This window comes from Rhinatrema bivittatum, chromosome 1, assembly GCF_901001135.1.
Source record: "Rhinatrema bivittatum chromosome 1, aRhiBiv1.1, whole genome shotgun sequence".
In the NCBI taxonomy this organism is placed as follows: Eukaryota; Metazoa; Chordata; class Amphibia; order Gymnophiona; family Rhinatrematidae; genus Rhinatrema; species Rhinatrema bivittatum.
In genome coordinates, this window is record NC_042615.1 from 359,134,381 (window position 1) to 359,157,859 (window position 23,479).

General features: G+C 46.4%; 1 protein-coding gene across 4 annotated transcripts in view; it reads right to left on the bottom strand.

Annotated features, from left to right (window-relative positions):
• Window positions 1-23,479, bottom strand: part of BMP2K (BMP2 inducible kinase) — a 402,471-nt gene that overhangs the window by 295,531 nt on the left and 83,461 nt on the right. For all 4 annotated transcript variants that reach the window (XM_029600312.1, XM_029600318.1, XM_029600326.1 and 1 more), the window contains exons 3-4: window positions 13,300-13,405; window positions 6,979-7,121 (exon numbers count right to left, since the gene is read on the bottom strand). In XM_029600312.1, the coding sequence (XP_029456172.1) occupies window positions 6,979-7,121; window positions 13,300-13,405 (249 nt within the window). The remainder of the gene's footprint in view (window positions 1-6,978; window positions 7,122-13,299; window positions 13,406-23,479) is intronic.

A 23,479-nucleotide genomic window follows, 5' to 3' on the forward strand; every position in this document is an offset into this window, starting at 1 on the left:
GGAAGGGTAGGCCCTTGCGCAAGTTGTCCTTGTTCACCCACCAAAGGAGAGATAAACGTAGCTGGTGGGTTACTTGAATTGGCGAGGACAGTGGTTGAAATGCTTGGGTCCATTGTGATCTTAAAGTCCATTGAGTTACCCTCATGGCTAGCCTTGCCATAGGAGTGACATGAACTGTGGAAGCCATGTGGCCTAGTAAGGTTAGAAACTGATGAGCTGTTGCTTGTTTCTTTGAATGAACCGAGTTTGCCAGTAGGGAAAGTGTGTCTGCCCGATCCCCGGGTAGAAAAGCTTTTGAAAGTATGGTGTTCAATTCTGCTCCTATGACTTGAAACAGGTGAGACGGAATGAGGTGGGACTTTTGATAATTGATGAGAAAGCCCATGGAGTGAAGCAGAGTAATTGTTCGACAGAGAAGCCAGAGCACCTTGTTGAGATTGATTTCTGATGAGCCAGTCGTCTAAATAGGGAAAGACATGGACACTTTCCTTGTGCAAGTGTGCTGTTATTACTGCCAGACATTTGGTGAATACTATGGGAGCAGAGGCAAGTTCGAATGGTAGTACTCTGTACTGGAAATGTTGATGACCCACCATGAAGCGCAGATACTTGCGATGCGGAGGGAATATTGCAATGTGAGCATAAGCGTCTTGAAGATCCAGAGAACAAAGCCAATCTCCTGTTTGAAGAAGTGGAAGCATGGTGCCTAGAGAGACCATCCTGAACTTTTCTTTCTTCAGAAATTTGTTGAGATTTCTGAGGTCTAGGATGGGACGTAGGCCTCCGGTTCTCTTTGGAATGAGGAAATATCGTGAATAGAATCCTCTGCCCTGCTGAGTCCGGGGCACCGGCTCTACAGCTCTGGCTCTCAGAAGGGTGGATAATTCTATTTGTAATTGGATTATGTGATTTTCACTTAAAGGAAGAGGTCTCTGAGGAGAATCTCCTGGAGTTGAGAGAAAATTGAATTCGTAACCTCGAGATATTATTCTCGGTTTATTTTTAAAAAACTTAGTCTCTGTCACATGTTACTTTGCTTATGGCAGTCAAAAATATGACATGAATTTTAAAAATCATAAAAACTACTGTCTAGCAAAAAAATATATGTACGTGTATGTATGTAGGTTGTCTGAGCTGAGCTCTTTGCTGCAGCCTAGAAGATCTGCCCCTTGATGCTGGAGGGTGGTAACGCCTCTGCTGATAGAAGGGTCGTCTAGAGTCTTTTCTTGGAGGTCGGCAAGATGACTGGGTAGCAGGAACTAACGATAGTTGGTGTAGGGTTTCTGTGTGTTCCTTTAATTGTGCTACAGCATCTTGCACTTTAGATCCAAAAAGGTTGTCACCAACACATGGGAAATCAACTAACTTTTCCTTGACTTCAGGCCTGAGGTCCGAGGCTTTAAGCCATGCCCAACGTCTTGGACTTATACCAGAGGCCACCTACTCTGGAGGCTGTTTCAAAACTATCATAAGCGGCTCGGACTTCGTGCTTGCCAGCTTCAAGTCCTTTGTGAATGAGTGCTTGGGCTGCTTCTTGATATTGCTGTGGTAACGAAGTTGAAAATTCTTGCATCTATTTCCACAGATTCCTCTGATATTGAGTCATATACAACTGAAATGATGCAATTTTTGTGTTTAACATGGCTCCTTGATAAATTTTCCTACACAGGGAATCCAAGAATCTATGATCCTTGCCTGAAGGAGTGGAGGAATGCGGCCTTATTCGTTTTGATTTCTTTTGTGTGGATTCCACAACCACTGATTGGTGTGGAAGTTGTGCTTTTTGGTAGCCAGGAACAGATTGTAGCAAATAAGTGGTGTCCACTCTTTTATTGATAGCAGGTACTGAGCATTGATGCTCCCAGAGTCTATGCTGTAAGTCTAGGAGGACTTCATGGACAGGTATAGCTAAGACTTTTTTGGAGGATCTATGAATTGCAGGACCTCCAGTGTTTGCTATCTAGCATCCTCCTCAGCTACTAGAGTAAAGGGTATGGTGTCCACCATATCCTGAACAAAGTTTGTAAAGGATAAATCCTCCGGTGGAGATTTCTTCCTTTCTTCTGGAGGGGAAGGATCAGACATAAATCCTTAAGAGGAAGTGTCTGTATGCCTGTCATCTCATGTATCATATGGATTGTCCTGATGTGGAGACCTTGGAGAAGATCTTGGTGGACAAAGAAGTCCTGAAGGACCTGGCTGCGGATCATCGATAGGTATCCATCCAGGAATTTTTTCTCGTGGCTTGGATGGAATAGCACCGGCTATTTCATCAAATTTCTTCACAAGAAGCTGGTATAGCGCAAATTCAGGATGTCCTGGAGCCCCAGGTGACATCGGCATCAATGGCATCGGGTCGGATATCGACGATGGAATCGGCGTATCTATGGTCGCCCGTGGTATCGACTTAGGCTGTGGTGCCGGCATTGGTGCAGGCACCGACATCGGTGCGGGATTGTCAGCATCGGTGCGGGAACCGGCATCTGTTGATCTTTTAAGTCCTGGAGCACCGCTTGACAGATGAAATTCGACAATTCCTGCGTAACAGCTGGTGCAGGCAGAGCAGCTGCACGCAGTGGCGATGGTCCTTCCACAGAGCCCTGTGGAGGTTAGACAACTGGTGCATCACCATGGGATGAAGGCCTCGGCGGAGGTACCGGTGTTTCCTGGATCCTAGGCCATTTCGTGGTTGATTCCTCCAGGTAGAGAAGCGCCACTGGTAACGATGGGTTTCTGTGTCGATGGTGGTATTTTGAACGGTGTTTGGTCGCTGACTTCGTCAATACTATCGATGATGTTGGCGATGGATGGTCCCCTGACCCTTCCGGACAACGTTTTTTTCAAAATTATGCGTTTGGAGACTCCGGCCGGAGACGATTGAGTCTATGTGGAGGAAGATGGCAGAAGTTGTAGATGGAATAAATGCTCCATCTTTTCTTGGCGGGCCTTTCTTCCCTTCGCGGTCATTTCTGCACATTAGGGACAGGTTGTTACGTCGTGTGTTTGACCTAAACAAAGGACACACTCAAGGTGTGGGTCTGTAATGGACACTGTCAGATTACACTTGGGACATTTTTTAAATCCCGTGGCCATTTTTACGTCGACAGCCATCGATAAAATGAGAAGAAACATGAGAGGAAAAAGTTTTACTCAAAGAGTAAAAAAGAGACCAAGATTTACTCACCAGCCGGTGGAAACCTGAGAGGCCCCGATGTGGGAGAAAATGAATGGTGCGAAATCTGATTTTTAGTCAGACAAAAACCTGTGAGGAAACTCACAAAGGGCCCTTTGTGGCGGCTGACTGATCTCAAGCGAGATGTAGGTGGGTAGTACTTGTGTGAGCGAAAAAAGGGTCTTCTGGCATCCCTTCTGGTGATTTTATGAGCCGAAGGAGGTGGTTCCATGGAGACCATGGAGATCTGACGCAGGATCTCATGGTGATCTTTTAATTGCGCTACTGGGTCCTGAATCTTGTCAAAGAGATTATCTCCAGTGCAGGGGAGATCAGCTAGCTTGTCTTGAACTTCAGTTCGCAAGTTAGATGCTTTAAGCCAGGCCCATCTTCTGGCACTGATTCCTGTTGCTGAAATGCGAGACACCACCTCAAAGGAATCATATGCAGCTCTGACCTCATGTTTTCCTGCCTCGAGGCCTTTCTGGAGAATGGCAATGAGGTGTTCTTTCTGTAGAGACAGAGAGTCCGCTATGCCTTGGAACTGTTTCCACAGGTTCCTCTGGTATTGTGTCATGTATAACTGATAGGCAGCTATGCGTGACACCAGCATAGAACCTTGAAAGACCTTTCAGCCCAAACCATCCAAGAATTTTTGGTCCTTTCCAGGGAGAGCTGAAGAATAGAAGGGCAGCCTCTTGGCCTTCTTCTGCGCAGATTCCACCACCACTGACTGGTGAGGTAGCTGTGGCTTCTGAAACCCTGGAGTGTGCTGGACTAAATAAGTTGCATCTGTCTTTATATTAGCTGAATGGACAGTGCAAGGATGCTCCTATAGGCGAATTTGAAGATCAAAGAGCATTTTGTGAACTGGAATACCCATAATTTCTTTGGGGGCATCTACAAATTGAAGGACTTCCAAATGTCTTGTGATGTGTGTCCTCCTCAGTGACTAAGTCAAAGGGGATGGTCTCTGACATTTCCTTTATAAATTTAGCAAAGGAGAGGTTTTCTGGAGGAGACTGTCTCCTTTCTTCCGGAGGAGATGGCTCCGAGAATATGTCCTCTGTAGAAATGTCTGTGTCAAGATCCTCACATGGATCATTCAGGGTCTCAGGCTGAGATCACGAGGGAGGGAAAAAACCTGCTACTCCAGGATGTGTTGGAATCGGCGGATTCCTCGATGGAGGATGTGGCGGCACTGATGGAGAGTGAGGCAGCATCAATGGTGCCTCAATCCCGAGAGCCCCGACTGACTAGCAACCGGCTCCGGCATCGGTAGAAGCGGAGCTGGAAGAGGACTGGAGTCCGTGCCTTCATCTTCAGAGGACCCCAGAATGGGTATCGGGGGTTTCGAAGGCTCAGTAGGTCGTCTTGGTACCGATGGCCCAGGCTGGGTTGGAAGGGCACCGATCGGTGTATCCAGGCGGTCAAGCAACGGTGTGATCGATGGCTCTGGTGTCTGTGCCAGTATGGGGACTGGCATCGATGGATTGAAGGTTCCGGATGACAGAGGACTGCCTGTCAGACAAGTATATCCAGCTTCTCCCTGGAAGCTGGTGTAGGCAACACAGCTGCAGGGGGAGGCAGGCTAGGCGCTACTGGCACCACCACAGGAATCTGTAGGGGCTCAGTATCCAGCACCAATATCGGTGGGGATCGCCTCAGTGTCTCGGGTGGAGAGGAGGTTGGAGGCTCCTCTACCTGTGTCCTCTCTGCAATCGGCTCGATAGCCATCGAAGCCGATGCGGTGTCGGTGATTCCCTCTGTGCTCGGTCCGGTCTTTCTCCAGCACTGAGGAAGACGATGCCAATGCCCTGGATGTTGTCGGTGATGGACGGTCACCACTGCCTTGCTGCTCCCGGCGAGGTTTGTCGATGGATTTTGTCGATGTTCCTGCCGGTGACGACTGGGTGGACGTAGATGGAGTTAGCTTTATCTTGAAAAGGGACGCCATCTTGTCCAAGAGGACACGCCTGCCCTTCGGGGTCATTTGAGCACAGCTCGGGCATTGACAAACATCGTGTGATGAGCCGAGGCACAACACAGACACATCATGTGGGTCAGTAATTGACATGGTATGCGGACACTCTGGCATTTTCTAAAACCCGTAGCCATGATGCAAAAAAGGGGAGCCATGAAAACGGTCAGTGGCCTGCAGGAACAGAAGACAGGGTAGCAGGAACCGACCAAAGATGGTGGAAATTACTCACCGAGTGACGAGAAAATGATGTCGCAATAGGAGACCCCTATAAGGGAACTTTTTGTGAAGAAAACCAAGTTTTCCGTGAGGAAAAGTAGTGAGAAATTCTCACAGAGCTCCTAACCGCAAGGCAAACTGCAGCGCGGAAAAAAAAAAGACTGAAGGGAGACCCCTGTGCCTACAGGGATTATGGCATGCTGGGCATGCTAGTGTGCCAATTAAAAGTTCTAGAAACTTTGACAGAAAAGTTTTCCGTGATAGGGCTCAGTCTGCTGACGTCACCCCACATGTGAGGACTACCAACCTGCCTGTCCTGGGAGAAACAAAATTATAAAGACTACAGGAAACTAAATTCAGTGAAAAAACAACAACTACACCAAAACAGTGGAGAGATCAAAATACTGATGCTTCACTAAGTGAACAAAAACAGACTGAGGAAAACGCGCAGCGACAGCAGCACATGCTCAGAAAATCTGTTTACCTGTCTGAGCTTGGAGACAGCGAAATTCAACTCAGCTCTAATGTCGTCACCCTTGTGTATTGTGCTACTTATCCATAGAGTGCTCCTGGTTCCCTCATCAATTCTGCAGAACTTCCTTGAAATTGGCTGATCAAGAATACATTGTCCAAGCAGGGAAATATTTCACACCTAATCTGCGCAGCCAATACTGCAAGGCATTTTGTAAACACACACATTGCTAATGCCAGGTCAGACTATAAAGCTGAGATCTCACATGGATGTAAGCATCCTTTGGATCTAGAGAGCATAGCAGTCCCCTTTGTCTAGAAAGGGAATCAAGATGCTGAGGAAAGCCATTTTGAATTGTTCCCTTACTGTTTATTTATACTATGATATAGAAAAGATCTAAGCAATTTATATTAAAAAATACATAAACACCAAAATATAAAAGCAAAAATAAAAAAAAATCATAACATATATACATACTACTATGTTCTTCTATCACAAATAGAGAAACACCTCTCATGCAGTGATGGGAAGAGCAAGAAGGTTCCCTATTCCTGGGTCCCTTCTTCAATATCAACCCTAAGAAATATCAACACTCGCTCAAAGTGGAAGGGGCCAGTGCAGCCCCTGGCACATTCTGAGCCATTGTTCAGTGCAGTATCAATGAACTGGTCTTCTGTTTGGTAGAGTATACACCATGTTAGCACTGGGTGACAATTTGAGTATATGCCCACAATGAGGATCATCAGACTCTCGCCCCAGACAATCTATACAAATCTTTACATGTGCTTAGTAGTCTCCAAAGTTAATCTGGAGTTAACTTAAAATGGCACTTTTTGGATAGGCCCAGCTTAAGTCAAGTATGGTGCAGCCATATTGGGAGAAGGCACTTTTCAAATCCAGTTGATTCCCAAACCTGTCCTGGGGCATATGCATTGTAGATATCTGAAAATCTGACTTGTTGAGGATCCTCAAAATAAGTTTGGGAACTAATGCTCTAGTATGGGTACCCTACCACTCCCCCCTCCACTCCCTGACAATGTTGAAGGGGGCAGTGCAAGTGCGGCAGAGAATCAAAGATGTATGGAAAAGTTAGGAAGGGGTAAAAGACAAGGAGGGAAAAGAGGACAATTTTACCTTTAAATCCCGGTGAACAATTGGGGTTTTGCACTGATGCAACCTGGCAACTGCCTCACAGGTGTCACAAAATATCCTCAAGACTTCTTGTTCAGTAAAACCTGTCTGCAGCCGCTGATTCATCTGATTCACCACCTGCCCCGCTGACAAAACAATGAAGGAAGTTAAAAGAGCAGGTCTCTACCCTTCATAATACATTTTTAAGGAATAAGTTCTGAGAAAATGGAATAAAAAATATATGCACAAAAAGTGGCATTATGTTTCGATTATTATTTTACTACAAAAAGGAGACAAAAAGAGTTACTTACCTGTAACAGGTGTTCTTCCAGGTCAGCAGGATGTTAGTCCTCACATATGGGTGACATCATCAGATGGAGCCCCGTCACGGAACACTTTTGTCAAAGTTTCTAGAACTTTGACTGGCACACTGAGCATGCCCAGCATGCCACTAACCCTGTAGCCACTAGGGGTCCCCCTTCAGTCTCGTCTGCAGCAAAAGTACGAGCGAAAAATAAAATAATAAAATGTATGCAAACCCAACTCCACAGGGTGGTGGGCAGGTTTCATGAGGACTAACATCCTGCTGTCCTGGGAGAACACCTGTTACAGGTAAGCAACTCTGCTTTCTCCCAGGACAAACAGGATGGTAGTCCTCACATATGGGTGAATAGCAAGCTACAAGCTGAGTCATACGTATGAGGCCAAGCAGCACACATGTGCAACAGACACAACAACTGGGGTGCTGTTAGCAAGGATGAGGCAGCCTGAAATTCACAGCGGGTCGAGGTAGGACGAGTTGGGTTCCTACACTGGGAACACATTTCTTAGGACAGAGTGGCCAAAGATGGAATCCTGTCATCCAGCCTTGTCCAGGCAGTAGTGAGCTGCAAAAGTGTGGAGACAGCTCCATGTCACAGCCCTGCAGATGTCAGCAATCGGTACTGAACAGTAGTGTTCTACTTTCTTTGCCATTGCTCTGAGTGTGCCTTCACTCCCTGTAATGGAAGGCCTGCTTGCTGGTAACAGAATGTGATGCAGTCTGCCAACCAGTTTGACAGTGTTTGCTTGCCCACCGCATTCCCAAGTTTGTTCTTATCAAAAGAGACAAAGAGTTGGGTAGTGCAGTCTAAATAAAACACAAGAGCACGCCTACAGTCCAAGGTGTGCAGAGTCCATAGTCTTGCCCACTTGGAAAGAATGTGGGCAAGACTATGGACTAATTGAAATGGAAATCAGTTACCACCTTAGGAAGGAATTTAGGGTGAGTGCATAGAAGCACCTGGTCATGGAGGAACCTTATGTAGGGTGAGTAGGTCACAAGGGCCTGTAACTCACTCACCCTGCGAGCAGACATGATGGCTGCTAGGAAAAGTACTTTCCATGTAAGGTATCTTAGTTCGCAGGAGGGCAAGGTCACAAAAGGAGTGTGCATGAGCCATGCAAGTACTACATTGAGGTCCCATGCCACGACCGCTGCCTGTAGAGGAGGCTTAAGCTGTAATAAGCCTCTCATGAAGAGACTCACCAGGGGCTGGGCAGTTATCGGGCATCCCCAATTCCTTGATGGTAAGTAGATATGGCACTAAGGTGCACTCGGATAGATGATGTCTGGAGACCAGATTCCGAGAGGTGCCAGAGATAATCTAACAGACTTGATGTGGGGCAAGAAAAGGGATGCAAGCCCTTCTGTGTGCACCACAAGGTAAATCTCTTCCATTTAGAGTGGTAGGATTTCTACGTGGAAGGATTCCGTGAAACTACTAGGACTTGAGATACATCACTTGAAAGGTTGAGTGGTTGTAGTATCATCCTTTCAACATCCAGGCCGTCAAAGAGAGGGCCTGGAGGTTCCGGTGGAGTAACTTGCCGTGATTCTGTGTTATGAGGTTGGGCGACATGCCCAGGCGAATGGGGTCCTGGACAGAAAGGTCGCGAAGTAGGGGAAACCAAATTTGGCGTGCCCAATATGAGGCTATGAGAATCATTAAGCCCCAGTCCTGTTGTAGCTTCACCAGAGTCTTGCTTATTAGCGGAATCGGAGGATACACATAAAGCAGGCCTTTGTTCCAGGGACGGACGAAGGCATCCCTGGTGGGTGCATGCCTGTCCTGTGCAGGGAGCAGAAGCGTTCCACTTTGTGGTTCTGACTGGATGCAAAGAGGTCGATGGTCGGATGACCCCACCGGTGGAAGATTGTGCTCGCTACCAAGGGATTCAGAGACCATTCATGGGGCTGGAAACCGGCTGAGGCGGTCTGCCAGTGCATTTTGAGTGCCCGCCAGATAAATGGCTTGCAGAAGAATGGAATGTGACAGGGCCCAGGCCCATATCTACGCCGCCTCCTGGCAAAGCAGATAAGAGCCTGCAGCCCCCCCCCCCCCCGTTTGTTCAGGTACCACATTGCAACCTGATTGTCTGTTTGAATCAGGACAACTTTGTTGGAGAGGCAGTCCTGAAATGCATAAATGGCGTACCGCATCGCTTGAAGCTCCAGAAAGTTGATTTGATGGGTCGCTTTGGCTATTGCCCAAGTCCCCTGAGTTTGAAGGCCTTTGACGTGGGCTCCCCAACCTAGGTTGGAGGTGTCCGTAGTTAAGGTCACCTGAGGAGCCGGTTGCTGGAAAGGAAGACCCACTTGTAAACTGGCTTTGTGTGTTCACCATGCAAGGGACAGACGAAGCTGGCTTGTTGTGTGTACCAGGGACGACAGCGGTTGAGTAGAGTCCATTGGGTCACTCTCATAGCAAGACGTGCCATAGAGGTGACGGACTGTTGATGCCATGTGGCCGAGCAACCTGAGTAGCAGGCCAGCTGAGGCTCTTTTTCGAGGCGGATAAAGCTGGCAAGTTTGGACAGCGTAATCGCACGGTCGTTGGGTAAGAATGCTCTGGACAGTGTCGTGTCTAGGTCTGCTCCTATAAAGGAGAGAAGATGAGACAGTGTCAATTGGGATTTGGGGTAATTTATTAGAAATCCCAATGAGTTTAGAAGCCTTATGATGAGACCAAGAGAGTTGAGGGCTCCTTGTTTTGACTGGCTTTTTATGAGCCAGTCATGCAGGTATGGAAAAACTGTGTAACTGTGCAGCCACGACTGCCAGGCACTTCATAAAGACTTGAGGCACCGAGGCTAGGCCGAATGGTAGTACCTTGTATTGATAGTGACTGTGACCCACCACGAACCGCAGATATCTGCGATGAGACAGGGAGATCACAATATGGGCGTATGCGTCTTGAAGGTCCAGAAAGCAGAGCCAATCCCCTTGTTGAAGTAGAGGAAGCATGATGCCCAGGGATACCATCCTGAACTGTTCCTTGCAAAGAAATGTATTCAAGGCATGTTTAGAATAGGCCGGAGGCCGCTGGTCTTTTTTGGAATTAGGAAATATCTGGAGTGGAACAGATTCCACGGCTCTGACCAACAGAAGGGTTGAGAGCTCTGACTAGTTTTCCTGTGTGGTTGTCCCAATTCCAGGATGGACTGGGTGGGAAGTCCAAGGATATTTTTGAAAAATTTAGACAGTAACCGTGGGTTACGATGGACAGTACCCACTGGTTCATGGTGATTGGATGTCAATTTGTTGCAAAGTGCCACTGGAATATGGCTGCTGCTCTCTGGAAAAGAGTCAAAATCCAGACATGTGTGGAGCTGGCTGTGGTCTAGATGTTCTAGTTTGGTGCACATGTCCCCTCTGAGATGCCCGAGCTGGTTGTGCACGGGATGCAGGAGGGTAATACTGCGTGGCCTGTAGAATTGTTTCTTGGGTTCTCTACGCGTGACCCTGCGGGCTACGGAGAGAACATCAGGGGAGACAGTTGACAACAGGCGCAGAGTCTCATGATGGTCCTTTAACAGGGCCATTGCATCCTGGATCTTATCCCCGAACAGATTATCTCTGGTACAGGGTAGATCTGCCAGTTTGTCCTGCACTTCCGGACGTAGGTCTGAGGCCTTAAGCCAGGCCCAGCGTCTAGCACTGATGCCCGCTGCTGAGACTCTGCATGCTGTTTCAAAAGAGTCGTAGGCAGCTCTGACCTCATGTTTACCTGCTTCCATTCCTTTTTGTAGGATGGAGGACAAAGTTTCTTGTTGTTGAGACAACGTCTCTGCAAATTCCTAGACTTGTTTCCAGAGATTTCTGGTATATTGGGTCATGTATAATAGATATGCTGCAATTCACGATATCAACATGGACCTTTGGAAAATTGTTCGTCCCAACGCATCCAAAGCCTTCTGTTCGTTACCGGGAGGAGCAGAGGAATGTGGACGTGATCGTTTAGCCTTCTTCTGAGCTGATTCCATGACTACAGAGTGGTGGGGCATGAATGTTTTGAAAACCTGGGGCTTTTTGAACTAGGTAGGTAGCATCTGTCTTTTTATTGACTGGGGGTACCATACCTGGATGTTCCCACAGGCGGTGCATGATGTCCAAAAGAACTTCATGCACCAGTATTGCCATTATTTCTTTTGGAGCATCTACAAATTGTAAGACCTCCAACATCTTATGGCGAGCATCTTCCTCCGTAACCAGTGAAAAAGGTATAGCCTCAGACATCTCTGACAAAATTGGCAAAGGAGAGGTCTTCCTGAGGAGATCTTCGCCTTTCCTCGGCGACGAAGGCTCTGAGAGCAAGTCCTCGGACATCCGTGATGAATCATCTGAGGATACATCGTCCCATGGATTATAGGGACTTTCTCCTTCTCCCGGTGGAGATCCCGATGGAGGAAGCATGCCAAAGCCGAGAGGGCGGGAAGGCATCGATGGAATCTGTGCCGGCTTCGAGGACATCGGGTCAGATTAGGTATGCATGGGCTCCGGCATTGACGGTTCCCATGGAGGGACCTGGCCAGGAATCGATCCTTCGTCCTCCGAGGAACGCTGTACTGGAATCGGGACCTGCGGAGGCCTCGATAGACGACTCGATGCCAGCGTGTCCGATGGCAGAGTAGTCGATGAGGCACCGATGAGCGTATTGAGGCGCTCGGGGAGCGGTGTCACCATCGAGGGAGCTGGTTCCGGGGCTGGTATGGGGGCTGGCGCCAGCGGCGACTAGAAGCCTCGTAAGGCTTTCAGCACTGCCTCTTGGACCATGCGGTCCAATTCCTCCTGGGAAGCTGGCATGGGTGGCACGGCGATCGGGGTAGGAAGCAGGCTAGACATCACCAGAGCCTCCACAGGGGCCCGTGGAGGCTCGGTGCCCGGTACCGGTGGGGAATGCCTAGGGGCCCCGGGTCCAGAGGGGGATGGAGGCTCCTCTCCCCGGGCCCTCTTCACAGGCGGCTCGATGGAAGTCCACGGTCAGTGGCACTTGAACTGGCATCGATGGAGCAGTATGTTTTGAAGGAAACAACTGCTCCATTTTGTCCAGGCAAGCACAACAGCCTATGGGGGTCATTTGTGTACAACTAGGGCATCGACGAATGTCGTGCGAGGGGCCTAAGCACAAAACACAGACTACATGCAGGTCCATTATGGACATGGTCCTCAAGACACTCGGGGCATTTCCTAAGCCCGGTCGCCATGTTAAAATCTGGCGGGCACCGAAGTGGTAAGCCATTGGGAAACAACGTCAAATACCAGAAAAAACACTTACAGCTCGTAGGAGGGAATGGAAAGCGATGGGGGACCCCGGTGAGGGATTTTTTGAGAAGAAACTTCAAATAGTTCCGTGAGGAAATTTTGAGAAATTTCTCACAGAGCTCCTAAACCGCGAGGCAACTGCTGCGTGGAAAAAAAAAAAAAAAAAAAAAAAGAGATTGAAGGGGGACCCCTGGTGGCTACAGGGTTAGTAGCATGCTGGGCATGCTCAGTGTGCCAGTCAAAGTTCTAGAAACTTTGACAAAAGTGTTCCGTGACAGGGCTACATCTGATGATGTCACCCATATGTGAGGACTACCATCCTGCTTGTTCTGGGAAAATTTACATTTTGATAAGCTAAAACTATTTCATAGTTTGAGTAAGGCAAGGCAAGCCAAGCATCTCGGAGGTTTAGTCCCTAAATCACTCAGCTCTCCATTCATAAATTGAGAAGTAACAATCTGCCAAATTGTAGTAGAAAATTCACTGCAATTCTATATCTGGAACAAATTCCCAACTATCTGACATCATCATAAGAAATTACTTGCCACCAGATTTAGTCTGACGTATAAAAGCCTTTTTTAATTTTCGTATCAAATGCAACCACTTGGGACCTCGGAATAAAGTTGTTTCTATTAGGTACAATCCCGAATATTCTGACCTTGTATATGAGATAACACATAGAAAAAGATAAAGCAAAGCAGGTATTTTTTTTTTCCAGGACATACAGGTAGTTTCCTTACCTTTACAATATTCCATTAAGATGAGCACCTCCCATACGTTGTCACTAACTGAATTAATAGCACAATCCAAATAGCCTACAATATTCTTGTGCCCCGATAGCTCTTTCTGGAAAGAAAAAAAAATGATTTCAATAATATTCCTGTTCATTTTTATTACTTTACTGATTAGGAGAAAGTAAAAACGGGAGAAAAAAAATTAAAAGTAAAGTACTTAGGTATTAAAGCCACGGAAAAGCCAAGGAAAGACTTGACAAAGCCAAAGCAAATGGCAGTGGTACAGTCTTTTAGTCTGACAGTGAGCTCATTTGCTTAGTCTCACTCAAGCTATGTTCTGTCAGCCTTAAAATAAACACATCTTCAGTTGATTCTATTCAATTTCAACATGGTGGTGATGTAAATAAGTCACACTGAGGGCTCTAAAAAGCTATATCTGGTTCCCATATTGTTAATACCACTAATGTACAGCATTGTGGTATATCTTTCCTAACTATCGGGCCAATACAGTAAGGAGCGGTAGGAAGAGTTGCGTTAGTGCCGGGCGCACCCGCGTTTGCCGCATGCACAGTCCGGCTCACCTACTGCTCGATACTGTATTTAAATAGCTTGCAAATGCTATCTGCCTCTCTCGAGAGAAGCAGACACAAATGAGCCACCAGGGCACAACAGGAAACAATCTGCAGTGTCTTTGCTGTCAAGTCAAAGGCCTGCTTAAGGATGGATTCCAACTGCCTATCGTGAGCATCCTTCAAGGCCGCTCCTCCCTCTACTGGGACAGTTCGCTTCAAGATGGCACAGACCAGGGGCCCACTTTTGGGAAATGCAGGCGTTCTTTGGCTACCGGGTCCAGAGGGTATAAGGCCTCCAAGGCATGTCCTGAGGCATGCTGATAGGGCTGGGAGGGCGAGGCCTTCCCAACTGGGGCTCTGGCTGGGCAGGGGCAGTAGCAGACTGCACCTGAACAAAGGGTTATAGGCCCTGAAAGAATTCCAACCAAGAGAAGGTCCATATTTAGCCCAGGAGGAACTGGGGTAGGTGCCACTCAACTGTCCTCTCCCGAGTGTGTGTGTGTGGTGGTGGGGGGGGGGGGGGGGGGGGCGGGGGCAGAATTGCTCAGGTCCAGAGTGCTGCCAGATAAGGTTGTGGCTGACTGTTAGGCTTTGGCTCCTGTGGAGGGAGGCGTTAGCAAACTGTTATGATCTACTCCTCAAGAAGGGAGGAGTTAGCAATCTGTAATGAATCTGCTCCTGTGGAAGGAGGAGGTAGCAATCTGATATGCTCAGCTCCTGTTGAGGGAGTAGTATATAATCTGTTAAGGTTTAGACAGCGGAGTAGCAATCTGTTATGAATCTATTGCTAAAGACTCCTGATGGCGAAGGAGTAGCAATCTGTTACCAGCGGAGTGCTTGGAGAGGGCACTCAGCTGTAGAGGAATGTAGATAGGTGGATCCTTGGGCCAATGGCAGATGACTGCGCCCCCAGGAGGATATCCTGAGAGGACCACTGGCTAGGCTTGAGTACGGAGACAGACACAGATAATTCTTTTATTAGATAAGTTAGTAGAACCACCAGAGGTGGCAGTAGTGAGCTGATATGCCCGGCAGGGCTGAAGTTCCTCAGGGACTGGAACAGCGATCCCAGGGTTGAGCTGTAGAGAAACTATAGATAGTGAGTAGACAGGGTATGCTGTGTTCATAAGGTCTTAAGGAAGCTCAGAAGCTGGAAAGGGTTAGGCCCTCAAGGAGCGAGTACCTGGTTCCAGGGAAAGATATGAGAGAGCAATGGTAACTCACAAATGCCTGTATCTGCGATAGCTTCCAGGCAGTAGAGAATCTTCAGAATGTTCAGGAACATGGGCCCTCGAGGAGCGAGTACCAGTTCCTATCTGTAATCTGAAATAAAGAAAAGAGAGCGAGGCCCCCCCGAGGAGCGGGTACCCCTGGTATGTCTGAGGCGGCAGAGTATCTTGGGTGTAAAGCCGAAGCAATCCCCCTTTTGCTAACTCCATTCGTTAGCAAATACTGAGACCTTATATATTGGAAGCAGATGTCATCATCTCAGGGGGACACCCCCTTGCTGTACATCAATCTGAGCGCGCGCCCTACGTCATCAGGAACATGGCTGATCCGCAGCATCGTGTTGGTCCGGGGACGCTGGAGGAAGATGGCAAGAAGACTCCGCAGCAGCTAACAGTCCATCAGACCCACAGGGAGTCACCACAGAGGTAAAGAGGGCAGAGTGAGGGCGTCGAGCAGTGATGGACGCAACACTGACCCATCTTCCGACTGGGAGGGGCCAGACTTGGAAAAGTTGTGAGAGTCCATTCCTCCCTGGGCTTCCTCACAGTGCTGACAGGAAGGATTCCAGGTCAGGCTGAGCAGCCTTAATATGGCAGGCGGCACAAAGGGAGTGTCATTTGAGCTTCTTTGCTGCCAGGGTCATAACACTCTGTAGCTTGTACATTCAGCTGGATAGTGCCTCTCGAGCACGCACAGGCCCGCCTCGGCGCACATAAATCTGAGCAGCCAGTTGTGCATGTAGTTATGCATGCGGTTATGCACTTAGTTATGTGCGTAGATATGTGCACAGGAGTGCGCTTGTTAGGTGCACAAGGGCTGGCCCGCACCACATGTACCAGACAATGGGGAAAAATGGCACCGCAACAAAACCTCACGTAAGATGGCGCCACCACGGCCCACCACATGGAGTGCCCATCAAGCTTGAAGCAGGGCCTAGCCAATCAGGGAGCCACTCAACCCGTTCGGAAACCCCTGCCTTCACCCTATCAGGGTCGGGACTGATGTTGGTATGGCGCACCAAGCAAGGAGACTGGAGGAAAGACTTACCGAAGCCCTTCCACATCCCTGGATAAGAGGAGTTCTTCTCTACTACCCAGGCTCAGCACTTACTGGCTGACTACAGAGACTGTCTCCAGCTGCGGAGGGAGAGGGCTTAGGCCATTACCACCATGCTCGGCTTCCTGCACCTGCTGCTTCAGCAGCAAAGTCCATGCCGGGAACCGGCTACCGGACCAAGACAAACCTCTGAGGGATCTCGTAAATCGCCTCAGGAATTCTCAACTGGGGGAGAGAGCCTTAGGTAGCACCGGAGAGTGGGGCTCGATCTTCTCCAATTTAAAAGTAGAAATTTGAAGGTAAATTTTCCTCATCTAAAGGGTACTGTGTTCCCGTTAGGAGACACAATCCACATCTGCTAGGAGACAGAGATACTAAATGGCTGAGGTCACTGCAGGGGTATATCTAGGGTGATGTCAGCTTTGAAACCCGACTAAGTCTCCATCTGTTAGGAGGGGAGCACATAACCCATTGGTCCAGAGTCCATCTGGCTACACGATAGGAAAATAATTTTTTTTCCAGCATTTTAACCAATTTATTCTTTTTTTATAAAATACAAGCTTGCATAGCACTCAGTGTGCTTACCTACACAAAACTTTTAACATTATAAACATAAGAAAGTTTAAAATTTCTATACACAAAAAAATAATATAATCTACCCTACATAAAATTAAGATAAACAATGGATATACACTACACTGTTTAACCCGTGGTTAGACATGGGTTTTGCACGTGCATCACAGACCCCAATTCTAAGGAGATTAGTGCATCCAAGACGCGCATCCCCCCCCCCCCCCCCCCCCCAAACTAACAGCACTAATCACATGCAAATACATGTTGATGAGGCTATTAGCTATTCTCCCCAGATTGAAAAAAAAAAGTGTGCGTCCAACACGCACATTTTTACACTCGGAAATTAACACCTACCCAAAGTAGGCATTAAAATTTCTGAGCAGCCCAAAAAAGTGTACAGAAAAGCAAAAAATACTGCTTTTCTATACTTCCTCTGACTTAATATTGTGGCGATATTAAGTCAGAGCAACCAAAAGGACTAAAAGAGTTTTTTAAAAATTTTAAGTGTGCCAGTGGTCAGGTTAGGAAAAGGGTCGCTCAATTAACGAGCGTTCATTTTCCTAACCTGTGGCTGTGCACAGCCTGCTGCAGCCACCTCTCCTGGGCTTCCGCTGCCAAGGAGACACTAGGGGCACACATCTGTCCCTAGAACCCCCTTTGGTAGCGCGACCCCTCATTTAAATATTCAATCACGGCCCAGGAGAAGTGGCTGGGCGACAGTAGGAAAGCACATGCGCAACACTGAGCTCCCCTTTTCCGCACAGATTTACCTTTTCGGCCCTATAATGCATACAAAGCAAAATTATTCATTAATTTCTAATTGGCCATCACACCATAAAATTCTTAATAAAAGTGCACCTGCAATACTAGACTAAAAATCCTACTTTCCACAAGCTAAACCTAAGAATAAAAAGGCATACATGGAGAGCAAATTTGCTTACTGGACTCTGGTTGGACGCGGCTTGCATTTGCATGCCATTTAAATACAGTATCGAGCGGTAGGTGATCCGAACTGTGCGTGCGGCAAACGCGGGTGCGCCGGGCACTAACGCACCTCTTTCTACCGCCCCTTACTGAATCGGCCCGCTAGAGAGCTTTTGCTCAGAGCATAAAGAGTTCCTGCGCACACTCTGCCTTGTGACCCCCCCTCAGTTGATTGTAGAGCTTAGCTTTAGCAAATTAGTCAACTCTCCAAGGAGGCAGGTGTATATCAAGCAAGCCTAATTAATCTTGCTTACTGAGAACCCCGTTTATGCAAGCAAACTCTATCAACAAACAGGGGTGAATTAGTCATAACACAGGAATCCCAAGACAAGATTGCATAGCGGAGCACTTGCAGAAAAAGCAACCTGGATTTCCCAAACTCCTCAATGGAGGGTGGATTACTGGACGAAAAGGCAGTGCAAAACTGTTTGCCCAAAGTTATGGTCACTTCTTTATAGATTGTCTAGACAGTAATCTGACATGAAGGTGTCAATTGATGACCAAGTTACAGCTTTGCAAATGTCTTCAATGGGCACGGCTCCTAGATGACTACTGAAGTAGCCATGACACTTCTTTCATGACATTTTATGCTCCTGCACGAGCACTGCAGTTAATGGACATTAATTTTTTTGGCCCCTCAGCACGCAATTGAAAACTTCAGTCTACGCGTATGTGAGCATTTTCTGTCATTGCCCCAACATTATGGAATGCTTTACCAGCAGATTTGCATGTCGAGAAAAACTAAAGTTTTTAAAAAGAAATTTGAAATTAAAATTAAGCATATGACTAGAGTTTTTAGCAACAGAAAAAAAACAAATGGCAACAATTTGATATATTTTACTGTCTTTTATAGTGTTGTATATTGTATTTACGTCAATTGTTTTTGAAAATGTTTTAAATGTAATTTATCTTATGAATGATAGTTTGTGCAGAATATAAAATTTTTATATAAACAAAAAAGCTAGGGGTGTGCATTCATTTGCAACGTATTGGCAATCCGCAACGTATATGCCATATTCGTTGTATTCATGGGGGTCACAAAACGTATGGAGAACCCCCACGAATACAACTTATCACTAACGAAAAAACCCCCACCCTCCTGACTTCCCCCCCCCCCCAAAACTTGCCAAAAGTCCCTGGTGGTCCAGCAGGGGTCCTGGAGCGATCTCCTGCACTCGGACCATCGGCTGCCGGTATTCAAAATGGCGCCGATAGCCTTTGCCTTTACTATGTCACAGGGGCTACCGGTGCCATTGGTCGGCCCCCGTCACATGGTAGGAGCACAAGATGGCGCCAGCCGTCCATTGCTCCTACCATGTGACAGGGGCCGACCAATGGCAACGGTAGCCCCTGTGACATAGTAAAGGCAAAGGCTATCGGCGCCATTTTGAATACCGGCAACCGATGGCCCGAGTGCAGGAGATCACTCCAGGACCCCCGCTGGACCACCAGGGACTATTGGCAAGTCTTTGGGGGGGGGGGTCAGGAGGGTGGGGGGTTGTAGCTAATTTAAAGGGTTGGGATGGGGGTTTTTTTGAGGAACGAATACATATGGTAACTAATGAACGGATCGGCGTCCCCCAAGAATTGATGCAACGGATTTGGGACCCGACTAATACGAATACCAAATGGGATGAATCCGTCCCTGCTGCACATCCCTAAAAAAAGCCTTGACAAAGCCCAGTATCTTGAGGCCAGCCAAAGCATAGAAAATTGCAATACAGTCTGCCAACCAGTTGGATAAACTGTGTTTAGCAACAGCTATTCCATTTGTTAGGATCATAAGATACAAAAAGTTGAGAAGCTTGACGAAGTGGTTGAGTTCACTTCACAATCTGCCAAGGCCCCTTTTGCAGTCCAGTGAATGAAGGGCCTTCTCCCCTTTAAGTGCATGAAGTCTTGGAAAGAATGTGAGCAAAACAATGGCTTGATTCAACTGAAAGGCCGAAACTACTTTTCAAAGAAGTTTAGGGTGTCTGCATAGCACCAATCTGTTGTGGAAAGACTGCAGATATAGACAGTAATGAACTTTTTGTTGACTTCTGACATAATGGCAACTACAAAAAACAATTTCCAGGTGAAAAATTTTAAGGTTGACGACTATCTGTGTAAACCGAAGTGATATGTACTAGTACATGAACTCCAGTATATAAAAATCAATCAATCAATCAATCAATCAATAAATAAATAAATAAAGGTTTACACAGTGCTTCCCCTCAGGTTATTTTAGTATTTATTAATCACGATGTCCTTCAATCGAGGTGGTGTACAATTAAAACAGTCATAAAAATGTAAACAAAGAAACAATCATAGTATAACAAGACCACACTGACAAAGTCATCATTGCTGGACATCTTACTAATTGGGAGAACATTTAACTTAAGGCTTCTCAGAACAGATGTATTTTTCAGTTCTTCTTTTAAACTGTTTTAAATCAGAAAGTAATTGAAAACCCTCTGCAAGAGCATATCCAGAGGAAGGAAGTAGCCACTGTGAATGCATCCTCATAAGTTTCAATTAGATGGACAAGTTTGAGTAAAGGCACTCCTAAAAGACCTTTATTGACAGAGCACAAGCAGTGAGTGAGTTTATACAGTTTCAGGACAGTTATCCAAGGAGACACAGGAATATTAATGAATTTAAACATCATAATCAAGATTTTATATTTAACTCTCCAAAACTAGGTAACCAATTTAGTCTACAAAGAATAGGAGAAATATGCTTATATACTGGAATGCCAAAAAGAACACATGCTATGGAATTTTGTACAAGCTGGAGGCACTCTCAAAACATTGGCTGGCAGGCCAAGAAATAGGGAGTTACAATAGTCAAATGTGCCCTGAACAGCATTGAGATCCCATGGTACTGGCAGCTTGGCAGAGATCTTTATTAAAAATTTATGAATCACCTATACATATATACTAAGCAATGTACAAAAACAATCATAAAATTGTGAGACTCACATAACAAAAAAGACATCTAAATGGAATTGCAATTCTTATATACTGTTTATTCTCTAGAAATATCAAAGGTTAGCAAGAATTCCAGAAGGTGGGTGCCACAACCGAGAAGGCACAGTCTCTTGTACTACTGAGCCTGGTATGCTGCAAAGATGGAATATACAACAGTCCCTTCGGTGATTATTACCTTAATTGCTGCGTTGGGTAGTAGACATGCAACAGTGAAATACACCAAGAAGAGAATGATGAAATAAGCCTTTCCTGAACTTCAAAATCAGATGATGAATGGAGATAATCTTACTATCTACTTGGATGTAAGCAAGCAGCCAATAACACTGAGATGCACCTTGACCGATGACATATTGAGACCAGACAAGGAAAAGGAGAATAAGTAATTGAGTAAATCATTTGGAACACAAACAGGTGCACAGAGCTTGCATGACACAAAGATGAAAATCTATTCTATTTGAAACTGTGATTTCTTCTAGTTGAAGACTTCCTGGACAGTGAATGTGATGAGACTAACAAACACTCAATATCTATGCTGTCAAGTTGAGAGTGAGAAGGTTCAGATGACAGATGACCCCTTCTCTGGAGAAAGCAAAGTTGGATTGGATCCCAGAGAGCTTGGAGGGCTGACTGACAACCTGAAAAAGTAAAACCACACTTGTTTGAGCCAAGCTGGAGCAATAAGAATCAGGCACACCCGATTCTTAAGCACCATTCTCACCACCAATGAAAGTGGCAGAAAAGCATATAGCAGATCTATAGCTCACTGAACCTGTTTTGAAGAACAAAATGTTTCTACTTTCCTGTTGTCCTCTGATGTGAATAAGTCAAACAGGTGACGCCAGAGGTTGAACAATCTGCTATTCTTTGGTCTAGAGTCCACGCATATGGCAATAAGCTTTGCCGAGGAGATCTGCCAGCGTGTTGGAGAACCAGGAAGGTAGGATGCTTGTAAGCTCTGTGGCTGCAAGGCCACCCCCATATTAGTAAGGATTCTTCAGCAGCCTTGTTTCCTCTCTCAAGTTTTGGAGATCACAACATGCAGACAACACAGTTAGTGGAGGACGACTTCACTTGCAAGCCACAGTTTATGCTTTAAGAACTGCATGTGGCTAGCAAGATTTCAGTTGGCCATCCCTAGCATATCCACTGAAAGATTTACTAGCACAAGATTCAACTGTGGCTGTTGGATGACATTGCAAACTATAAATTTGCCAAAATCAACACAGGCTTCTAGACAATAAAATAAAAAAAATGAAATCAAAATCACTATGGTGAGGCAAACTTGTGATTCATCAAATCAGCTGAGGCAGGGAGATCAAGTTTAGGAGAGGTACAAATTTCTCACAAGCATTGATTTAACTGTCTGGTAGGGAGGTATTTGGTTCCCCACACCCCATGTCTCTCCATTCCCTCCCAATACCTCAATCTGACCTCCCCACAAATGATTCATCATTTCTTTTTTTCCCCAAGTCTTTCAATATACCCCTTTTCAACATTTCTCCTTCCTGTTTCTCCCTCATGTCTCTCCTTCCTTCTCACCCAGAGTCCTTTTCCTGACTGCAGGTCCAGTCTTTTATCCAACCACTTCAACTCCAGCATAGCATTCCCCTTTCTCTCCCCAACATCTCCCTCCCTCCTCCATCCATCCTATTGTGCCCCCCAATGCAGCAACATCCTCCTCTTTGCCTCCCCACATCCCCTGCAAACCCCCACCCCCAAAAAAAAAAAATTTCCTCTCTACCCTGCCCCCCCAATAGCATTCATCTTTACTGATGCAACTTTAGTTCCAGGGTCCTCCCTCCCTTGGCAGCATGCTTGCTACATAGCTTCCATGCTCGGCATCTGCACTAAGCCAGGGAGCCTTGTAGAATGCTTCCGGTAGGAGGACCACTTCAAACACTGAATTGTCATCAACAACACTGGATAGCCAACACCTTGGCTGAAGGGGAGGGGACTTGCACAGAATTGGATGGACAGCAGGAACCTTGACTCCTTAGGTTGCACAGGGTGTAGGAGTGGGACTTGAAACCCTGCACTGGCGCCAGGTACTTTGGCTGATTGAAAAGGTGGAAGGGGCGCAGGAGGTGATATTTGAAACACTGCATCGGTGGCACTGGAAGGCAAGTACTTTTGCTAGCAGGACCAAGACAAACACAGCATGAACTTTGGCCTTCACTGGCATCTAGCAGTAGCGGGTTGGCTTGAAATCCTGCATCTGCAGCTCTGGAGGTGCTCTTCAATTGACTTAAAATCAGAGTGAAAATCAGTTTAAAATTATATTTACTTTTGGAAAAAAATCCAGGAATATACAGGTGACAGTTGATTTAAACCAAAAAATGAAAAACCCTGAATATCAATTATTTAGGGTGATACCACCTAAATTTTCCTCTTTGTCCTCCTAATGGCTACAATTTTAAGTTTTCCCTTGTAATTGATTTATTTATTTGTTGAGTTTTATATACAGTCATTCGGTAGAGCCATCATAACGGTTTACAAAGTGAACATTTTTCTTAGCAGTTTTGCAACATTATAACAATGTGAACATTTACAGAAATAAACATATCAAGTCCAGTAAGCATTATTAGGTTGGATGAGGAGGGTAAGCATGTTTAGTTGGAGATTATAGCTGAGAGTTCATTTGAGAGTTGGTATGGTCAGATGAATGAGGGTCAGCATAGAATTTGCGAAACAGTGTTTTTAGGTCTTTTTTGAATGTTTTTATGTTGTGCTGGGTTCTCAGGTCTTCAGGTAGTGAGTTCCAAAGTTTGGGGGAGGCGATAGAGAAGGCTCTCTCTCTTG